General features: G+C 41.0%; 1 protein-coding gene across 1 annotated transcript in view; it reads left to right on the top strand.

Moving 5' to 3' along the window:
- Positions 1 to 22,816, top strand: part of KIF5C (kinesin family member 5C) — a 242,236-nt gene that overhangs the window by 121,820 nt on the left and 97,600 nt on the right. The window contains exons 11-12 of the mRNA XM_033946311.1: positions 4,792 to 4,940; positions 17,021 to 17,196. Coding sequence (XP_033802202.1) covers positions 4,792 to 4,940; positions 17,021 to 17,196 — 325 coding nt within the window. The remainder of the gene's footprint in view (positions 1 to 4,791; positions 4,941 to 17,020; positions 17,197 to 22,816) is intronic.

Below are 22,816 nucleotides of genomic sequence, written 5' to 3'. Positions count from 1 at the left end.
GAGCAGGGACAGAGACGGTGGGGATGGGACAGGGAAATTGAGTTCCGACGGGGACATATTTGTCCCTGTGTCATTCTCTACTCCAGGGGTAGGGAACTCCGGTCCTCGAGAGCAGTATTCCAGTCGGGTTTTCAGGATTTCCCCAATGAATATGCATGAGATCTATTTGCATGCACTGCTTTCAACGCATATTCATTGGGGAAATCCTGAAAACCCGACTGGAATACGGCTCTCGAGGACCGGAGTTCCCTACCCCTGCTCTACTCTGATCTTCCTTAAAATGGGGGGGTCTTTTACTAAAGCGCGCTAGCCGATTTAGCACGTGCTAAATGCTAATGCGCCCATTATATTCTATGGATGCATTCGCATTTAGCACACGCTAAATCGGCTAGCGCACCTTAGTAAAAGACCCTAAATGTGCCTTCCTGAAGTAGATACTTTTTCAAAACATGGACTCATGGACCCATTTGAAGGGCCTTTGCGCATGCACTGATGTCACACAAGCACGTGATGTCATCATGCTGATGCCAGTGCACTTCCAGGTATCTCGAGCCGGGGACGCTAGGTTTAGTGTGCCCCGGTTAGAAAAAGTTTGCGAGAGACTGACCTAAAGAATGACACAGTACAAAGTTTGTCCCTGCCCCCCCAAACTCTCATATAAATAAAGGATCTGGGGTTGGAGTCAAAGTGGAGACATCATAAATAAAAGAGTCTGCTTCAGAAGGTTTTGTGTACCAACTCCATAGCCCTGCTGTTCAGATATCTCACAGCACATTTGGAGGAGCAAATTAATGGAGCACATTAGTGAGCAAACTAATGGAAACTCTAATCAAACACCAATTAGATAAGATCCTGGATGAGGAGAATCTACGGGATCCCCGACAACATGGATTTACTAAGGGGAGATCCTGCCAATCCAACCTGATCAGCTTCTTTGATTGGGTGACAGGGAAGCTGGATATTGGGGAGTCCCTGGACATCGTGTACCTGGACTTTAGCAAAGCATTCGATAGCGTACCACACCGCAGGTTACTGAGCAAGATGAGTTCTATAGGATTAGGTAACACATTGACCAAATGGGTTGGGAGCTGGCTTGGAGGTAGGCTCCAAAGGGTGGTGGTGAACGGCACCCCCTCCGAAATGACGGAGGTGATTAGTGGAGTACCACAGGGCTCAGTCTTGGGCCCAATTCTATTCAACATCTTTATAAGAGACTTGGCAGAAGGGCTTCGAGGTAAAATAACATTATTCGCCGATGACGCCAAACTAAGTAATGTAGTGGGCAAATGCACAACAGACGAAGATTCAATGCCCGACAACATGATGCACGACCTACTCCTACTGGAGCGATGGTCTAGGACATGGCAACTCAACTTCAATGCCAAAAAATGCAAAGTTATGCACCTGGGCAGCCAGAATCCATGCAAGTCTTATACCCTTAATGGCGAGATCCTAGCAAAAACGGTAGCAGAACGAGACTTGGGGGTAATCGTCAGTGAGGACATGAAGTCTGCCAATCAAGTGGAGCAGGCTTCGTCCAAGGCAAGACAAATCATGGGCTGCATACGAAGGGGTTTCGTCAGTCGTAAGGCGGAAGTCATTATGCCATTGTATAGATCCATGGTGAGGCCCCACCTGGAATACTGTGTGCAATTCTGGAGGCCGCATTATCGCAAGGATGTGCTGAGACTGGAGTCGGTGCAAAGAATGGCCACCCGGATGGTCTCGGGACTCAAGGATCAACCATACGAAAAACGGCTTGACAAATTACAGCTATACTCGCTCGAGGAGCGCAGAGAGAGGGGAGACATGATCGAGACGTTCAAGTATCTTACGGGCCGCATCGAGGCGGAGGAAGATATCTTCTTTTTCAAGGGTCCCACGACAACAAGAGGGCATCCGTTGAAAATCAGGGGCGGGAAACTACGAGGTGACACCAGGAAGTTCTTTTTCACTGAAAGAGTGGTTGATCGTTGGAATAGTCTTCCACTACAGGTGATTGAGGCCAGCAGCGTGCCTGATTTTAAGGCCAAATGGGATCGGCACATGGGATCTATTCACAGGGCAAAGGTAGGGGAGGGACATTAAGGTGGGCAGACTAGATGGGCCGTGGGCCCTTATCTGCCGTCTATTTCTATGTTTCTATGAGGGTGGCTACTGGAAAACAGAGAAAGTATAGGAACTGTTCAGTTTGTTCTGTGATGTTGCAAATTTCCAGATTTGTGGATCCAAAGTCTCTACAGACTACCTGTACATCTAGCAATGTGGTTTACCTGTTGATCTGCCTCTATAACCTTCTCTATGTGGGACAAACCTCTCTCGCCCATTAAAAACTCATCTCATTAGAAACATAGAAAGATGACGGCAGATAAGGGCTACAGCCCATCAAGTCTGCCCACCCTATTGACCCTCCCTATTAAGTCTAATGACCCCCTTGAGTATGATTGTAATTATACTTCCACTCTACTGACCCGCTCTTTCAAGTCTATACCCTAGTGACCCTATCCCTTGGCATGACCCTCGTAGGGATCCCACATAGGTATCCCATTTTTTCTTGAAGTCTGAGATGCTGCGTGCCTCAATCACCTGCACTGGAAGCTTGTTCCAATGCTCAATCACTCTTTCCGTGAAGAAGTATTTCCTGGCGTCTCCACGAAACTTCCCTCCCCTGAGTTTGAGCAGATGACCTCTTGTGGTCGAGGGTCCCTTCAGAAGAAAGATATCATCTTCCACCTCGACCCGTCCCGTGATGTACTTAAATGTCTCAATCATGTCTCCCCTCTCCCTACGCTCTTCGAGAGTGTAGAGTTGCAATTTTCTCAGTCTTTCTTAGTACGGAAGACCCATTAGCCCCGAGACCATCCTGGTGGCCATCCGCTGAACCGATTCAATTCTGAGCACATCTTTACGGTAATGTGGCCTCCAAAATTGCACACAGTATTCCAGATGAGGTCTCACCATGGCTCTGTACAATGGCATCATGACTTCAGGCTTCCTGTTGACGAAGCTTCTCTTAATACAACCTATCATCTGTCGTGCTTTAGATGAAGCCTTCTCCACTTGAGTGGCTGCTTTCAAGTCAGCACTGATGATTACTCCTAAGTCTCGTTCTGCCATAGACCTGGTTAAAGTTTCTCCATTCAGGGTGTAAGTTCTGCAAGGATTTCCGTTACCGAGATGCATGACCTTACATTTCTTGGCGTTGAAGCCCAGCTGCCAGATCGAGGACCAACTTTCTAAAGTACGCAGGTCTTGCTCCATAGCATCCTGTAGATTATAGCCATTTACTATATTGCATAGTTTGGCGTCATCAGCGAATAAGGTTACCTTGCCTTGAAGCCCTTGAGTCAGATCCCCAATGAATATGTTGAAGAGGAGTGGGCCCAGGACTGAACCCTGTGGCACTCCGCTAGTCACCTCCGACATTTTAGAGAGGGTACCGTTAACCACCACCCTCTGAAGTCTACCACTAAGCCAATCTTTAACCCGTGCAGTTAGAGTCTCTCCTAATCCCATCGATTTCATCTTGTTCAGCATTGAACACCATAATTATATTACTGCTAGGAAGCTCTCGGTACCTTTAGTTGAACATTTGGTTTTCTTTGGATCACAGCTTTGCTTCTTTTTGATGTGTTGTCCTTGAACAATTAACAATTAGTAATTGGAGGGGGAACACTCGCTACTATTTGATAATCAGTGTCGCCAATGGTCTTAATCGTGCTATTGAAGGGAGATCTTTTCTTTGAAAAATGCTGGTATGAAGAAGTGTGGATTTGATCAATGACATGTGAGAAAGTGATGTTTGATTGGTAGAAGCCTGTATGATGTCAGCACATTGGGGGATTGACGTCAACACGCCAGTGGTTTGCATAGTAAGGGCGTGGTGGACGCCATGGGTTCTTAAGTTCCAGACAAGCGTTCTTCCTGTACTGTCACTTTGCTACAAAGTGATTTCACTGCTTTTCCCCTAATGACATTGTAGTGTAGAATACTATGCCATACCTTGTGTTTTAAATATTTTTACTGTTATAATTGTCTATTGCCCATGGTTGACTTCTCTTTAAGGAAATTATCCAAACCTTTTTTAAAATCCTGCTAAGCTAACTGATTTCACCACTTGTCCAGCAACGAATTCCAGAGTTTAATTATACGTTGTGTGAAGAAATATTTTTGCCGGTCTGTTTTAAATCTACTTAGCAGCTTCATTGCATGCCCCCTAGTCCTAGTATTTTTGGAAAGAGTAAACAAATGATTCGCATCTACCCTTTCCACTCAGTATTTTATAGACCTCTATCATATCACCCCTGAGCAGTTTCTTCTCCAAGTTGAAAAGCCCTAGCTGTTTTAGCTTTTCTTCATAGGGACGTCATCCCATCCCTTTTATCATTTTCATCGCCCTTCTCTGTACCTTTTCTAATTCCAGTAGGTCTATTTTGAGATATGACGACCGAAATTGCACACAGTATCCGAGGTATGGCCATACCATAGAGCGTACCATAGAGCGATACAAGGGCATTATAACATTTTCATCTTTAGAAATTACTTTTCTCGTATATGTATGTTTTTGTGTGTGTAAGATTTAAAGGCATGATGTCCATTTATCTTTTTTAAACTTAATCAGTCTGGGAGGGGTGGTGATGAGCAAATCATGATTATTTTTGAGAGTTTGATAACTTTGAGATGAGTAGGGGGTCTGGAAATAGAAATAATTTTAATTGCATTTCTAGATCTGTATAATTTTCTAAAATAACATATGCATGCTTTTTTCACATTTGATCTTTTAACATGCAGAGCCAAGACTATTAAGAACACAGTATCTGTGAACCTAGAACTGACAGCTGAAGAATGGAAGAAAAAATATGAGAAGGAGAAAGACAAAAATAAATCTCTTAAGAATGTTATCCAGCATCTGGAGATGGAGCTGAACAGGTGGAGAAATGGTAAGAGGTGACCACAATAGAAAGTAAAACCGTAAACTAATATGTGACAGAGATATACATGAAACGTTGTTTTTAAGATTTGAAATCTATAGCTTATTGGTGTCTGTGAGGGTTTTCTCTGATGAGCTGTAGTTCCATCTAGTCAGTGGAGTGTCAAGACAAGACATTGGTTCTCCCTGTATAATTAGGTTTGTTTTGGAAGAAAGGCGGGAGAGGGGATATATATAGGCATGTAAATACCTCTATGGTATAAATGCACAGGAGGCGAGTCAAATGAAAGGAAGATCTGAAATGAGGGGGTATAAGATGAAGGTGAAAAGGAACACTCAGAAGTAACCTCTTTTCTTATCTTTTCAAAAGAATCTGAAGGTGTATTTTTCCAAAGGGCTTTCCCTGATTTAGTGACCCGCATAGCTTTTTTTGGAATATGCGGGATATAAGTGTTGTAACTAACTAACCAACTAACTAACCAACCTACCTGAGGATATACTTCATATGGAGTGTGTGGTGCAGGGGTTGGAGTTACAGCCTGAGCACCCTGAGGCTGTGGGTTCAAATCCCTCACTGCTCCTTGTGACCTTGGGCAAGTCACTTAATCCTCTCTTGTCCCAGGTACACTAGATAGAGTTTGAGCCCACCAGGACAGATAGGGAAATACGATAAAGTACCTGAATGTAAACCACTTAGGATATAATAATAATAATAACTTTATTTTTCTATACCGCCATAATCTTGCGACTTCTAGGCGGTTCACAGTGAAGAGAGCTGTACAATCAGCGAAGTGGTATATAAACAATAAAATAAATAAATAAATCATGGAAAGGGTGGTGAATATGTGGAAAGGCCTGTTGTTGGAGGTAGTAGAGATGAAGACTATATGTGAATTCAAGCAAGCTTTGGACAAGCACGTATCTCTAAGGGAGAGGAAGGGATGGCAGATGGCATAGATGGGTAGACTAGTCCTTATCTGCCATTGTGTTTCTATGTTTTGTCCCCGTGATGATCAGTCAGAGTTGCTGAGGCAGAGGCTGGTGCTAGTTGAATTTCACCCACTATGTGGCATTGTTATTAAATATGATCTTTAGCCAGACTTGTCGATATCTGCAACCCTCTGATGTTATCGCTGAGAATAAGCAGGAACATTTGTCTGAAGCTGTTGATTTCAGTTCCTTATTCTAATCAAATCTAATCTTCAACTTACCGGTATATATTGCACTATATAGGTTCAAGGTGATTTGCAGTAAATAGAAGCCCATATAGTAATATGGGGATTTACATTATGTTAATTAAGCTATAAGCTTAGAAAAGAGACGGCTCAGGGGAGGTATGATTGAAGTCTACAAAATCCTGAATGGTGTAGAATGGATACAAGTGAATTGAATTTTTTGTTTTTTTTTACTGCATCAGGATTTACAAAAACTACGGGACACTCGATGAAGTTACAGAGTAATATTTTTAAAACCAATAGGAGGAAATATTTTTTTTCACTCAGCGAATAGTTAAACTCTGAAATGCATTGCCAGAGGATGTGATGAGTGTGGTTAATGTAGCTGGTTTTAGAAAAGGTTTGGAGGAAAAGTCCACAGTCTGCTATTGAGACAGACATGGGGGACGCCACTGCTTGCCCTGGATCGGTGGCATGGAATGCTGCTACTATTTGGTTTTTTGGCCAGGTATTAGTGACTTGGATTGGCCTCCGTGATGATGGAATACTGGGCTAGATGGACCACTGGTCTGACCCAGGAAGGCTATTCTTATGTTCTTATCTTAATCAGTCGTCATTTTCCAGGTTGAGAAAGGAGTTCTACTTGTGTAAGGGAAAATCCTTAAAAGCCTTTCTTCCCCCATCCCCTCCACCAGCATCAAAGAGCCTAAGGACAGACTCTGTGTGAAAGCAGGGTCCACAGCACTGTACAAATGGTAACCAGTAGCATTTAAAGGCTGTCAATATTGGTGTCAGGTCAAAAGCGCGCCGGGACAAAGGCGCGGCCAGACAATTGAGCGCAGCGCGGAGGTGCGCGCCGCTCAAAATTACTGTTTTTAGGGCTCCGACGGGGGGAGCGTGGGTGGGGAACCCCCCCCACTTTACTTAATAGACATCGCGCCGCGTTGTGGGGGGTTTGGGGGGTTGTAAACCCCCCACATTTTACTGAAAACTTCACTCTTTCCCTGTTTTTAGGGAAAAAGTTAAGTTTACAGTAAAATGTGGAGGGTTACAACCCCCCCAAACCCCCCATAATGCCGGCGCAATGTCTATTAAGTAAAGTGGGGGGATTCCCCAACCAAACCCCCCATCGGAACCCCTAAAAACAGTAATTTTGAGCGGCGCGCGCCTCCGCGCTGCGCTCAATCGTCCGGGCGCACCTTTGTCTTTCGCGCCGTTGTCTATGAACCGTCAATATTAGCTTCAGTAATGGCAGTTAGTATCTGTGTAGAAGGATAAGAAACATCTTCCCTAGGGTAAAAATAATGGGTAAGAAACAAGTGATGACAAAATGAGGTAGAGGAGAGACTTTAAATGGAAATTCAGGAAAGGAGGGTAATAATGGGCTAAAAGGAACACTAGAATAGGTTTGGAAGTAAATCCTAAAACTTATATGGACAGAAGTGCTTGAGCCTATGGATTAGGTTAAAATTCCAGCTTTTACTTGTGACTGCGCTAGCTGAAAATTGATCCACATCTGAAAGGCTCCTATCTCAAGATTGATCCAAAGATGAGGGTGTAAAACCACATGAGGGCATGACCTTGGTTAAACGTAAGTGTGCTATTACCTTTCTAGGCTTAGATTAATGGCACAATGTGCCATACTGTGGTATGGCTAAGGGCTCCTTTTACAAAGGTGTGCTAGCGTTTTTAGCGCATGCCCCGGATTAGCGTGCACTGGCCGAAAAATTACCGCCTGCTTAAAAGGAGGCGGTAGCGGCTAGCGCATGCGGCAATTTAGCGCACGCTATTCCGCGCCTTAGTAAAAGGAGCCCTAAGTGTTTAGCTATTGTGTTGGTGTTTTGGAAGAATTTCTTACTCTGTCATGGGAGGCAAATAAGTTGAGCATTACTGCAAGGTTTCCTCAGCGCGAAGGTGTCGAGTGGCTGCCAAGACGCAACGGCATGACACTGGACATTTTTAGCGCGCTACCTCGATTTAGGTTTTAGGGCCCCTTTTTACAAAGCCACAATAGTAATTCCTGTTCTTTTCCAGCCAAAATTTACCCGGGGGTGGAGGTAACCTGAATGTTAAGTTTGCAAGTCCTCAGTTTTCAAAGAGAAAGTATAAATCTAGTTTCCTTTTGAAAGTTAAGTACAGAAGCACCCACAGGACTATTCTGAAAGTAGCCAACACAATGTGTGACAGACTTGATATTGTGGGGTGAGCAGATTTCTCTTTTGAATATAATGTCAAAAAAGCTTTTTCTCTCTTGTTTATGATTTTATGGTTTATTTGAATTTGCAAAACTGCCTTTCCTGACAGGCATGTTGAGGTGGTTGCAAAAAGGATTTTAAGATCAGGTATGAAGTATGTAATAATAATAATAATAATTTTATTCTTATACTGCCATACCGAAAAAGTTCTAGGCGGTTCACAACAAGGTGAGCTAATACATGGGATACAGATAAAATACCAATTAGAATAATGGACTTAAAACCAGATAAAGACAGAAAGCATTTACAATATAATGCATGGCAGGGAAAAAAGGAATACATAGAACAGATAAAATGCATCAAGTTGAACATAAGGAACTTGATTGAAAAAATGAAGCAGAATGCATTAAGGTACCAGCCTATCAAAGAGTTGAGTCTTTAACAATTTTCTATTTCTAAGGATATTTTTTTGTTTCATTTGCTGTGCTTTGCCCTGTGTCCATTATATAGAAATAGCTTTCTAGGACCATCCCTGGAGAGCTGGTTCACTGCCGTGCAAGGAAGGTATCTTGATTAAAGCTGTGTGATTGCCATGGAGACAGATTGTCTGGTATTTGGTCTAGCGTTGGGTTGGGAATTCACAATCCCCTGATGTGCTTACTGCTTGAATATGGTTTTGACGCAATTATATTTAAATAACTTTTTCATAGTCATAAAGCTGGCAGCTGATGGTTTTTTTTTTTTTAAGTGCAGTAAGGATTATGGTCATAAAAACATTTGCGAGATGCTTCACACAGTTTTATTTTGTGTCTGTATTTTGTTCTTTAAGTTTGATATCTTGAAGTAAAAATCCTCTGATCATTTAAAGGAGTTCAATCTTGCCACTGCCATTGTCTTGTCCTTTAGGAAGGAGCTGACTCTGTAAAAGGTAGCTTGTAGCCATCAGGCTCTTTCTCAGGATACTTTGCCATTCAGGAAATGAAGGTCATGCATGCTGGAGGTTTAAGGGAAGAAACATAGAAACACGATGGCAGATAAAGGCCATTATCTCTTGCTCTCTCTAAGAGGTTCCATGTGCCTTTCCTACGCTTTCTTTAAATCAGACACAGTCTCTGTCTCCACCACATCTTCCGGGAGACTGTTCTATGCATCTACCACCCTTTCTGTAAAAATGTATTTCCTTTGATTACTCCGGAGCCTAAAACCTCTTAACTTCATCCTATGCCCTCTCATTCCTTTCAAATGAAAGAGACTTGACTCATGTGCATTTACACCATGGAGGTACAGTAAAACTTTGGTTTGCAAGCATAATTCGTTCCAGAAGCATGCTTGTAATCCAAAGCACTCGTATATCAAAGCGAATTTACCCATAGGAAATAATGGAAACTCGGACAATTCATTCCACAACCCCAAAACTTTAATACAAAATACACCAAAAACATGCTTGTAATCCAAAACACTCGTATATCAAAGCAAATTTCCCCATAAAAAAATAATGGAAAATCTGACGATTTGTTCCACAACCCCAAAACTTTAATACAAAATACTATACGTACTTGTATTGCAAGACCTCGCTCATTTATAACAATGACTACACTCCTGCAGCGTCAGTGAGAGAAGAACCATCGGATCAGTTGTGATGTGTGTATACTGTATGTACTTGTATTGCAAGACATTGCTTGTATATCAAGTTAAAATTTAATCAAATGTTTTGCTTGTCTTGCAAAACACTTGCAAACCAAGTTACTTGCAATCCAAGGTTTTACTGTATTTAAACGTCTCTATCATTTCTGCCCTCTCCTGCCTTTCCTCCAAAGTGATCAACTAAACCAGCTGAGAATTTTAAGATTTTCAATTATAACTCAGTTCAACAGATTGTGCAAATCATTCCCTTTTATATCGAAAAAGTTCTTCAAGTTTTGTAGGCAAAAACTTGCACTTATTTCCAACAGATCTTGCTCGCAGGATCAGCGTTGATGCCCGCCATGTTTAAAAAGTTTTTCAATTAAAACTTACTTTGCCATGCCCTGAAGCAGTACCGTTGCACAAAACATGCATGTCGGCGGCTTGCTGTTCCAGGACTTTAAAAGATAACTTTCTATTAAATCTTTAAATTATTTATACAAGCACAATAGCTGGATACTTATAAATTATAAACATAACACAGTGACTTAGTGGTTATAAATTATAAAATAACATAGTGGTGTATGAGCCTAGGAGGAAGCACCAGCGGCAAAAAAGCCCCCTAAACTGATATCTTGAGTATCTGGGGTGCCGCTTCTGAAGGCTTTATGAACACCACTTGAGAATCTGTTGGAAGCTAGTACAGTGGTGCCTCGCATAACGAACGCCTCGCACAGCGAATGCTGCGCACAACGAACTTCATGTCTTTTTTCACACAACGAAGTCGCCCGAGCTGCATCCTTCCGCGCAGGCACTGCGCTTAACTGCCCTCTCTCCGCCTGGCTCCCTGTGCAGTGGCGGACCGTCGGCTCGCAGGGGCCCGGCGCCTACTGCTGATGCATTGGGGGGGGGCGGAGCTACTCTTGCCGCTTCCCCGATGCTAGAAAAAAAAAAAAAAATGAACAGTTAAGTCCCAGTTTTTGCCGCTGAGACTCTGCCCTCTCTCACTGTAAAATTAGACTCTACTTAGTCTGTCTTTAAATTTAAAAAATGTGTGTTGTTTTAAAAAACAATTATGTTTTTAGATGTATCTAAATAAAAATAATAACAAAAAATTTATCTTTTTTTATGTCATCTTAGCATATTTTATGCTACAGAACGAATTATTTTTTTTAACATGTATTGTTATGGGAAAACGCGTTTCACATAACGAACTTTTCGCATAACAAACTTGCTCCTGGAACCAATTAAGTTCGTTGTGTGAGGCACCACTGTACTAGTTTTTGCCTACAAAACTTGGTGAACTTTTTCCTCCAAAGTATACATATTGAGATCTTTAAGTCTGTCCCCATACACCTTATGACGAAGACCACGCACCATTTTAGTAGCCTGTCTTCTGAACACAAAAAGAGTGTTTGTGTTATTGTGATGAATTCACTACGTGGTATATATTACTTCACTTATGCATTGGATTTGAGATTGAATGAACACTTATTTTATAGAGAGATGCAAAATTTCCCTGATTTTACAGGTGTTTATTAATTTTATGTCAAACATTTGCTTTAACTGGAAATTTTTGTTGTATGCTAAATTGATTTTAAATAAGCTAAACGATGAATTAAATTGTGCCAAGTCAATTAGTGTATGTTAAATCAATTTAGTACACGATAACAGGAGCAGGCAGATTTGATCATTACATCAGCTTTGAAAATGTTTTATTGGTTACTCATTTCATCTAAGATTTGTTTCAAGATTTATATTTAATAAAGCCTGTTTCACAGGTAACCTTCTTTAGCTTTCAAATCTTTGCATTCCTTCTTGCATGTACTTTCCAAGTCAATCGCAGTATTTAATTAATTAATTAATCTTTCTATATCATTCTCCCCAGGGAACTCAGAACGCTTTACATTAATTTATTCAGGTACTCAAGCATTTTTCCCTGTGTCCTGGTGGACTCACAACCTATCTAATCTACCTGAGACAATGGAGGGGATTAAGTGACTTGCCCACAAGGGTCACAAGGAGCAGCGTGGAATTTGAACCCACAACCTTGGGGTGCTGAGGCTGTAGCTTTAACCACTGCACCATATTCCCTCTTTAAACCAGTTATCCCATCCCCATCAAAATATTGCCTGGCTAGAATCAGACATGTAGCCATGTCTTGTTATGAACCTATTGAATGAAAATGTTTTCCACCAACATTATGAACTGAGAATAACAGACTACATTTTAAAGCTGCTTTAAAAGTGCATTTGTTTTCAAAGACATATGTTGTTTTTTTTGACATATGGATTGAGCATTTATTTTCTTTCCATTTCTATATTTTTGAAACCATTTCTCTCTTTCTATTATTGTATAATTGAATGTAAAACTTTGTTGTTCCATGAAGGCATTAAAATGAGTCCTCGGATAACCTAAATTAAACTAATGAACTGAATGCACACCGAGTGCACACCCCTGGTTTGAAGTATGCAATAGTGATTGTGCAGACACAGCTATAATTGGGGCTTCTATTCTTAGGTGTTTATAATTTTTTTTTTTTTTTACTTACTGAGAGCTTCTTTCAGGGTACAGAAAAATCAGTGTTCATCATGTCTTGCTTGGTATCTCTTCAAATATGTAATTTGTGTCTCTTAGGTATTGTCTGTGCAGAAAAAGCACAGAACTGATTGGAAGGTATAAATTAAGCCAGGAAGAGGGGTGAGAAGGTTCTAGGGGAAATGGTGCTTTTTAACAAATGTTTATCCAATAAGCATATTTTGTTTTGTTTTCCATCAGGAGTGTGCTATTGGTGTCCATCAGTTAAAAGCTAAAATAGAAAGTCCTACCGATAACCTGGTTAAATTCATATAGAGAATTATTCTCTTACTAGTCTTTTAGCCTGTTACATTAACGGGTGCTAGAATATATGTCTATCTGTCTTTCTTTCTGTCTCTCTCCCTCCTGCTGTCTGTCTTTCTGTCTGTCTCTCTCCCTGGCCCCCTTTGTCTGTCTGTTTTTCTGTCTCTCTCCCTGCCCCTGTGGCTTTCTTCCTTTCTTTCTGTCTCCCACCTGCTATCTATCTTTCCTTATTTCTCCCTCTCTCCCGCTGTCTTACTTTCTCTCTGTCTCTCTCCCTGCCCCCTATGCAGCAGCATTTTTCTCCCCCCCACTTCCCTGTGCAGCAGCCACAGCAGCATTTCCCTCCCTCACTTCCCTGTGCAACAGCCGCAGCAGCAGCAGCAGCAGCAGCAGCATTCCATCCCCCCTCTATTTCCCTCCCACCACCCCACTTCCCTATGAAGCAGCAGCAGCAGCAGTAGTATTTCCCTCCCCCTCTACTTCTCTGTGCAGCAGTAGCAGTGGTATTTCCCTCTCCCTCCACATCCCTGTGCATTAGCAGCAGCATTTTCCCCTACCCCCCCTTCCCTTTACGCGATCCGGCCAGCTCCCGTAGTCCCTTGCCAGAGTTTATTTTTAAGTTTAAATGTGCCGCCGCGGCTCCTCTCCCGATTGTTGCCTGCGTCGGAAGCCTTCTCCGATGCAGGTGCGGCTCGTGAGAGGAGCCGCCGTGGTGGCTTTTAAACTTAAAAATAAACTTTGCTGGGCGTGAAGTGTAAGGGAGCCGGCAAGACCGCACATCAACTTGGTGTCTGCGAGAGAGGGACCATTGTATGTGCGCATGCGCACTCCTGCCGGCCACGGACCTACGGATCACAGATCACGCAGGTAAGAGTGCGCATGTGTGCTTAGCGTTTTGTTATAGTAGATTATCCATGGGAGAAACTGGGAAGCTGACATATGCATTTAGGATAGGGCTGGCATTACCATGACTGACATTTTGGCAGAGATAGGCAGAGTATTTCAGTTGTGTCCAACTCCAGAAAAAAATTTTAAACAAATTCTTAAGTTGTTCAACACTTGGAAGATTTGTAAAAAGATGCTGTTTCCAGCTGCTGCATTTGAGAGAGGTATTTCAGAATGCGTTCAATTCAGGTCTCCTTATCTCAAGAAAGATATAGCAGCACTATAAAAGGTTCAAAGAAGAGCAACCAAGATGATGAAGGGGATGGAACTCCTCTCATATGAGGAAAGACTAAAAAGGTTAAGGCTTGGAAAAGAGACAGCTGGGGGGGAGATATGATTGAAGTCTACAAAAATCTACAAAAAGTCTACAAAATCTTGAGTGGAGTAGAATAGTACGAGTGGATCGATTTTTCACTCCGTCAAAAATTATGAAGACTAAGGGACACTTGATGAAAGTACAGGAGGAAATATTTTTTCACTTGGAGAATAGTTAAGCTCTGGAACACATTGCCAGAGGTTGTGATAAGAGCAGGTAGCGTAGCTGGTTTTAAGAAAGGTTTGGATAATTTCAGTAAACAAAAAATGTTTTATTCCGAGTGTTTTAATGAAAACATAAGCTCAGGAAAACTCCATGGCTTTAAGGAAGCTACATTAGGGACGAGAGTGCCACAGTAAATTGAGGTTGACATATTCTTTCCTGCCTCTGTCTGATCATGTTATTACGAGCTTTAAGTGATTTCTCCATTGTCTGCTAGTTTTTCAAATAGGTTTCCAGCAATATTGATCATTCCTGGGTTCAGAGAGATCTGAGTTCAGGAATGATTAGTGCAGAAAGAAATATACCAAAGTGATTATTCACCGGATTCTATATAGGTCGCCCAAAATTGGCCATGCATGTTTAGGCATGGATACGATATCTACATGTAAACTAATTAGCTAATTATGTTATTGACAGTAATTAGGATTTAGCATAACATCCATTCATAGCATAGCTAATTTTCCTAGTATGCAGCTCCAAAGGGAGCATGGCCATTGTGGATTATAGTGAATAACTTATCATGATCACATTAGTTACGTTGTTAAATCAACCTTTTACAGACTCCGTCAGATTCGTTCAATGTCTAAATTTTTATGTCCAAAGTCTCTGAACATACTAATTCATTCTTTGGTCATTTCAAAAATTGATTACTGTAATGCCCTATTTAAGGGATTGGCTCTAAAGGAAATTAGGCGTTTACAGATCGTTCAGAATGCTTCTATTAAACTTATCATGAAAGTTAAGAAATTTGATCATGTGACCCCGCTACTTAAAAAGGCCCATTGGCTTCCAGTCGCTCATCGTATAATGTACAAATTAAGTCTGCTTACCTTTAAATCTCTGACATTCAAAACCCCAGCTTTTATTTATCGTCAAATATATTTTATTGAGCACCAAAAGAAAGAACAATCAGCAACAAGGACATAGAACAATAAAGCCGCTCCATTTTTTACAAACAAATCCAAGAAACCCACCCACCCCAACCCAACCCCCAACCAACCCCCTCCCCCCCTTCCACTCTCACTGATGTCAAACAAAGCAAAATAACAGGGGAAGGAACAAATACCAGGGGCTAACAGTTCAAAAGGCGACTACGAGCCACTGGAGACAATGTTGTCCAAAAGGGCTCCCAGATCCGCTGAAAAGCCCGTCCTGGCAAGGATGAAATGTCCTGGACTCCTCTCCGTTCCCAGGAAAGCAAGGTAATCATGTGACTACGCCAGAGGGAATAGGCCGGTGCCTCAGCTTCCATCCACTTGAGCAAAATGCATTTGATGGCAATCACTGCAGTCCAACGAAGGAATGTAGAGGCCCCTGGCCGACGGGGATGAAAATGCAAGGAGGCACCAAATAACACCAAGGCAGATCTCTGAACAGTAATGTTCCAAGTGGTATCCACAAAAAGAAAAACAGCGTCCCAGAATGTCTGTATTGATGGACAAGCCAGCTTTTATTTATAAAGTTTTGATTCCTTATACTACATCCAGATTACTGCGGTCGAATGACCAACACTTATTGGTCATTCCCTCTTAAAATTATCAATACACGGCGGCAATCCATTTTTTCTGTTACAGCTCCACAAACATGGAATTCCCTTCCAATTTACTTCAGAGAGGAACAAAACTTGGAAAGATTTAAGAGCAAACTTAAGAGTTTTCTTTTTAAAGATGCATTCAATGAATAAATGAATTGCTTATACTCTTTTTGTATTTTTTATCTTCCCAAAATTTTTTGTTTTTTCTTTCCCTTTCCTATCGTTTTTAACCTTAATTGTTTTTCTTTATAATCAGATTGTATTTCTTTCCTAGCCTCTCCTCATGTTTTAATATGTTTGTATAAGTTGTTTTTTTATCATGTTTAGTAGACTTAGTCTTTTTTGTTAGTTATGTCTGTTTCCCCTAACTCTGTAATTTTACTTATCGCCTAGAATTTTGAATAGGCGATTAATCAAATTTAATAATAAACTTGAACTTGAAACTTGTTGGTTTTGGATTTTACATATACCATCATGTCTAAATTCTAGGAATGCCCTTGACCCACCTATATAGAGAATGACCCAGTGACAAAATTTTCCCTGTCCCCGCAGGAACTCAATTTCTCCATCCCATCCCCATGAGTTTTGTCGCTGTCCCTGGCCTTGCCCCATTCCTGTAAGCTTTGTCTTAACTGCAGAAGCCTTGAATACTTATGATTTTAAAGTGGTTGAGTCTTGTGCAGATAAAGATGGAGCTTGCAGGAATGGGGCAGGGACAGGAAAAGAACTCACAGAGACGGGACGGGGAGAAAGTTGTCCCCGTGTCATTCTCTAATCCTGTATAAATTGTATATACAGTATAATATACCGTATGTATATACACAGAAGAGAATATAAGAAAGAATACTAGATAAGACAGAAGTCATCCTGGATTATCAGGTGTTATAAGATTTCTTTCTTTATGCATATGCTTATTGTGGATGCCTGACATTACGTAAAAGCTACATAGGGCTGGGTTGCCTGTAGCACTGTTGTCTCTGGAATGCACTAGAACAGTGGTTCCCAACCTTATCCTGGAGGACCACCAGGCCAATCGGGTTTTCAGGCTAGCCCTAATAAAATGCATGGAGCAGATTTGCATTTCACCTCCATTATATGCAAATCTCTCTCATGCATATTCATTAGGGCTAGCCTGAAAACCCGATTGGCCTGGTGGTCCTCCAGGACAGGGTTGGGAACCACTGCACTAGAACATATATTTTTTTCCAAATCCGCTTTCTTTCTTTCTTTTCTGTGCAGGGGAAGCTGTGCCTGAAGAGGAGCAGGTCTGTGCAAAAGATCAAAAGAACCTGGAGCCCTGTGATAATACACCGATCATCGACAACATTGTACCTGCAGTCACCAACATTTCCACAGAAGAGAAGAAGAAATATGAAAAGGAGATTACCAGCCTCTACAGGCAGCTGGATGATAAGGTCCGCACTTTTAAGATGGCTCGGGAAAAATTCAGTGGCATAGCGTATAAATAAATTGGCACGTGCTTTTCGATATTCTGTTTTAGCTGTTGTGCCAGTCCCCTTTCTTTGGCTTGGTTCTGTTCTACAGCACAGTTTTGAGATCAGATTGTGCAGTAATGAAAACCGTACACAGTGGAAGAGAAGGACATTACTAAGTATCGATATGAAATAACTGTCCTATACTGTTTATGGGTAGAGAGAGAGATTAGAGAAAGATACAGAAATAGCCCTAATTATCTTGGGAACCACTGTCCTGATTAAAAAGAACATCCAAGTGCGCTTTTGTGCTTTGCCTGTTCATATTACAGTATATCCTATAAGCTGCAGAAGGAAGCTCCTATGGCACAATAGAAACATTAAAAAGTGTACTAGAGGACATGAATTTAGATTGCAGGGGGCCCAACTCAGGAATAATGTCAGGAAGTACTTTTTTTTACAGAGAGGGTAGTAGATGCTAGAATGCCCTCCTGCATGAGGCGTGGAGCTGAAAAAGGTAATGGAATTCAAAATGCAAGGGATAAACACAAGGGAAAATTCCATAGTCTGCTGTTGGGACAGACATGGTTCGGTAGCATGGAATGCTGCTACTATTTGGGTTTTTGCTAGGTACTTGTGACTTGGATTGGCCTCTGCGAAGATGGGATACTGGGCTAGATGGACCATTGGTCTGATCCAGTAAGGCTATTCTTATGTGAGCCAAGTATAGGGCAATCAAGCCATTGTGACATCACTGATGAGGTTGGCTCTTAGGCATTGGTGGAATGAGGCATTATGACATCACAATCTCCAGCTCTGGAATGCTGCTACTATTTGGCTTTATTGCCAGGTACTTCTGACTTGGATTGGCCTCCGTGAAAACAGGATACTAGGCAAGATAGACCATTAGTCTGACCTAGTAAGGCTGTTCTTAAAATGACAAGTCCAAGATCAGGTGTGCTTATATAGTATTGCATCATACCTTATGATTTGAGTTTCTTGTTGAGCAGACTGGATGGACTGTCCATCTGTTGTCATCTACTGTGTTAACCTGCAGGAGTGCATACCCAACATAACCTGTCTTAAGAGTATGGTTCATGTCTGTCATGGTATTTGTAATATAAAACCTATTTGGAGGCAACACACACTATTACATAGCAAACACTCAAAATATATAAAAAAAAAAAACAACCCTCAACCTTCTACAGCTATATTATCAAGACATATCTTTGTGCTCTTCCCACTTGTTACTGGATAAACTTAAGGCCTGATATTTATAAAGGTTTAAACATGCAAGTTATATCCTGCCTGGTTAAACCCCGTTGAATTAGCCACCCGCCAATATACTGCTGCACTTAAACAGAAGTGCCGCTGAATATTGTTTCAATGCAATGTAAGGATAATCTTATAAGATCATCCCTTAGAAACTCTCCCTAGAATCTTAAATTTTCAGAGTTGTCACCGTTATACTCAATACGTTTCATAGTATATGGCTTTGTACAGCAAGTCCTCATCGGGTCCGATATTTATCGAGTACTATAAATAGAATAAGTGAAATGAACCAACATTGCTCAAAGATGTTTTAAATATTAGAATACTTAGCTTGAGTTTACGTGGTCAGATTCACAGGGACTAATCAACCAACATGTTTCACCCTGGGGTTTTTTTTTCAAGGCTATTTATCCCTTCATGCGGCTCTTGCCCAAATATCGACCACTTGGTGCAAGTTGTTTGGTATATGCACCAAGTGGTCGATATATGGGCAAGAGCTGCACGGAGAGATAAATAGCCTTGAAAAAAACCCCCACAGGGTGTTGGCTGGTTAGTACCTGTGAATCTGACCACGTAAACTCAAGCTAAGTATTCTATTTAAAACATCTATGAGCAATGTTGATTCACTTCACTTATTCTATTTATAGTACTCGATAAATATCGGACCCGATGAGGACTTGATGTATAAAGCCATATACTATGAAACTTATTGAGTATAATGGTGACATCTCTGAGGACCCATGAAAATTTAAGATTCTAGGGAGAGTTTCTAAGGGACGATCTTATAAGATTATCCTTACATTGCTTTGTATGAAATATCACTCTCTCAGTAATACCACTGAATAAGCACGCTGTTGGAGATTTTTTATAAGCTGAATATTGTTTGTCACGTATAAGCTTTGTATACTGACTTTCAAAACTCTTTGTAATAAGACTCCAGCATTTCTATTTAAATTATTAATTCCATACTCCTCAAATAGAGTTTTGAGATCTAATGAACAGAACTTATGGACTATTCCTTCATTGAAAGTTATTAATACAAGGCGGCAATTTATTTTTTCGGTTACTGCACCACAGACTTGGAATGCCCTTCCAATGTTTTTAAGGGAAGAACAGGAATTTGGAAAATTTAAAAGTAATTTAAAAACATTTCTTTTCAAGGATGCCTTTGAAAACTAATTTTAATATCCTATAACCCTAATAAATTTTATCTTATTATATTTTATTGTTATTTTGTTTACCTTCTGTATTTTTCCCTTAATGTTTCTTCTTTACTTTATTGATTTGTATTTCACTCCCCCTTACCCAATGTTATGAGTATGTTAAAAATTTAATTTCAATCCCGTGTTGTTTTTTAAATTTTGTCTTTTATTGTATTGTTACCCATCAAATGTAATTTTTAAACTGTTCATCGCTTAGAAGTATGATTAAGCGATTAATCAAAAAAAACTATTAAACTTGAAACTTGTTGCCAGAGCTGGCACTTAACGGCTTAGTTGTGATATTCAGTCTGCTAACTGATCAAGTAAGCCCATAAAACTAGGACAAGAAACAGGCTTGAGATGAATAATGAAGTTCTAGAACTCGTTGCGGAAAAGATTTGGCAATGGTGATTAGTGTATCTGGTTTTAAGAAAGGGTTGGACAAGTTCCTGGAGGAAAATTCCACAGTCTGCTATTGAGATAGAAATGGGAGAATCCTCTGCTTGCCCTAGATTCGGTAGCATGGGATGTTGCTGCTATTTGGGTTTCTGCCAGGTACTTGTGGCCTGGATTGGTCACTGATAGAAGCAGGATACTGAGGTAGATGACCATCTCTGACCCTGTATGGCTATTCTTATGTTGTCAGCAGTTTAAAAAACTCTGACCGCTGTGGGCTTAATAATGGGCCTCTCAGTATATTGTGATTACTCTCTCCACCAGGTTAATGATTTGGATAACTTTTTCAGCAAAACAATGAACATTTGTTTGGAGTAGTTTGGAGACTCCAGTGTAGTTCTGGCTGTGATCTGAGAAAAGGTTGTGCTTGATGTCATGGTAACATAGTAGATGATGGTAGATAACAACCCGAATGGTCCATCTAGTCCGCCCAACCTGATTTAATCTAAAAATTTGTTGGGGGGGGGGGTTCCTTCTTAGCTATTTCTGGGCAAGAATCCAAGCTCTGGGTACTGTTCTTAGGTTCCAATTACTGAATTACATCAAAGCTTACTCCAGTCCATCTACACCCTCCCAGCCATTGAAGCCCACCCCAGCCCATCCTCCACCAAATGGCTATATACAGACACAGACCATGCAAGTCTGCCCAGTCCTGGCCTTAGTTCTTCAATATTTACTATTATTTTCAGATTTTAGATCCTCTGTGTTCATCCCACACTTTTTTGAACTCCGTCACCGTTTTCCTCTCCACCACCTTTCTCGGGAGCACATTCCTGGCATCCACCACTCTCTCCGTAAAGAAGAATTTCCTTACATTGCTCTTGAGTCTCTCACCCCTCAACCTCAAATTATGTCCTCTGGTTTTACCATTTTCATTTCTCTGGAAAAGATTTTGTTGTACGTTAATACCTTTCAAGTATTTGAACGTCTGAATCATATCCCCCCTGTCCCTCCTTTCCTCTAGGGTATACATATTCAGGGCTTCCAGTTTCTCCCTAGACATCTTTTGTCGCAAACCTCCTATCATTTTCGTCGCCCTCCTCTGGACCGCTTCAAGCCTTTTTGTGCCTTCGCCAGATATGGTCTCCAAAGCTGAACACAATACTCCAAGTGGGGCCTCACCAACGACCTGTACAGGGGCATCAAACCTTCGTTCTTCTACTGGTTTTGTCTCTCTTTATATAGCCCAGCATCCTTCTGGCAGCAGCCATGGCCTTGTCGCACTGTTTTTTCGCCTTTAGTTCTTCAGACACTATCACCCCAAGGTCCCTCTCCCCATCCATGCATATCAGCCTCTCCCCTCCCAGCATATACGGCTCCTTCCAATTATTAATCCCCAGATGCATTACTCTGCATTTCTTTGCATTTAATTTTAGTTGCCAGCTTGAGAGAAGTGAAGCTCCTGAAAGACCAAGTACGGTTTGTTCTTAAACTCCGACTGATGTTATTTATATCTTAAGAATTAAGCTAGTTGACGATGGTGCATAAATATTGAAAGTTTTATATTTGCTTGATGATAACTGTCCAGTTCAGTTTTGAAAGCAAAGCCTTTCATAGCCGTAAACGAGAGGAAGCTATTTTAAAAGAATCAAGTGTTGCGTGATAGAAGGTACATAAAATGAAGACAGCTACTGTTGCCTTGGCAATGGAAGCTTTTGTTGCATGAAAAGACAAGGTGCGTACTCTACAAGAGTCAAGGTTGAGCAGAAAGGTCAATGCTAGCTGCGAATGTCACCGCAACAATAATACAGCTGCTGTGATATTGATCATTTCAATGTTCCCAATTTGTCTAGGTACGCAGTTTGCAGAATATAACCACTGGATCGATTAGGCAACTGTATTCATAATGATGATGCCTCACACTGTAGTGGGCGTTCAGCATAAATAGATTTCTGTAACGCCAAAAGTGTTCTTCCAACTCCTTTAAAAGTTTAATGCAATGTATTATTTATTTTCATATATCTGCAGACGGCTGATGAAGAGATTTGTTTGTTTCTCACTGGACACTTTCTCTATTGCATCCTTTTTCTTGAAGAATTTTAAGAAAATTCATTTGTGCCAGACTCCTAATATCCCCCTTTCCCTTATCTGAAAGCATCCGCCAATGGGATTATAGCTGACGTAAAATTATAGCATTATGTAACCTAATCACATAAAGATTATCCAGACTTTTAATGCAGTTGGATATCGTAACAGAATTCTGCACATTTGCATTAATTACAATATTTGAGTCCCAGTTGGAGATGCTTATAGGGAAGGTGATGACATCGATGCTGCAGATGGGGAGATGTTATGGTTTTGGCACCTAATTCCCTAAAGGAATTTGTGTATGGAGTCTGTTTTTCTTTATTTGCACAGGTTTGACATACCGTGGTGTTCATTTTCAAAGCAAAGGGACTTTTTTTTTTTAGGCATTTTGGCCTAGATTCTGCAAATGGCACCATTAGTGGCAGCTGCCTGCAAAAGCAGCACCGTTCAAATGTCCATCACGCAATGGTGCCATTTTCAGAATCGTGGCCATGTCTAAGGTGCCAGAAATGTAGGCCAGGGTTTTTACAGGCCTACATTTCCAGCGCGTACTTTAATGTAATGTAATGTAATTTATTTCTTATATACCGCTACATCCGTTAGGTTCTAAGCGGTTTTCAGAAAATTACATTAAAATTATAAGT

The sequence above is a fragment of the Geotrypetes seraphini genome, chromosome 5, assembly GCF_902459505.1.
Source record: "Geotrypetes seraphini chromosome 5, aGeoSer1.1, whole genome shotgun sequence".
Taxonomy (NCBI): domain Eukaryota; kingdom Metazoa; phylum Chordata; class Amphibia; order Gymnophiona; family Dermophiidae; genus Geotrypetes; species Geotrypetes seraphini.
This window is presented reverse-complemented; position numbering and strand designations above follow the sequence as displayed.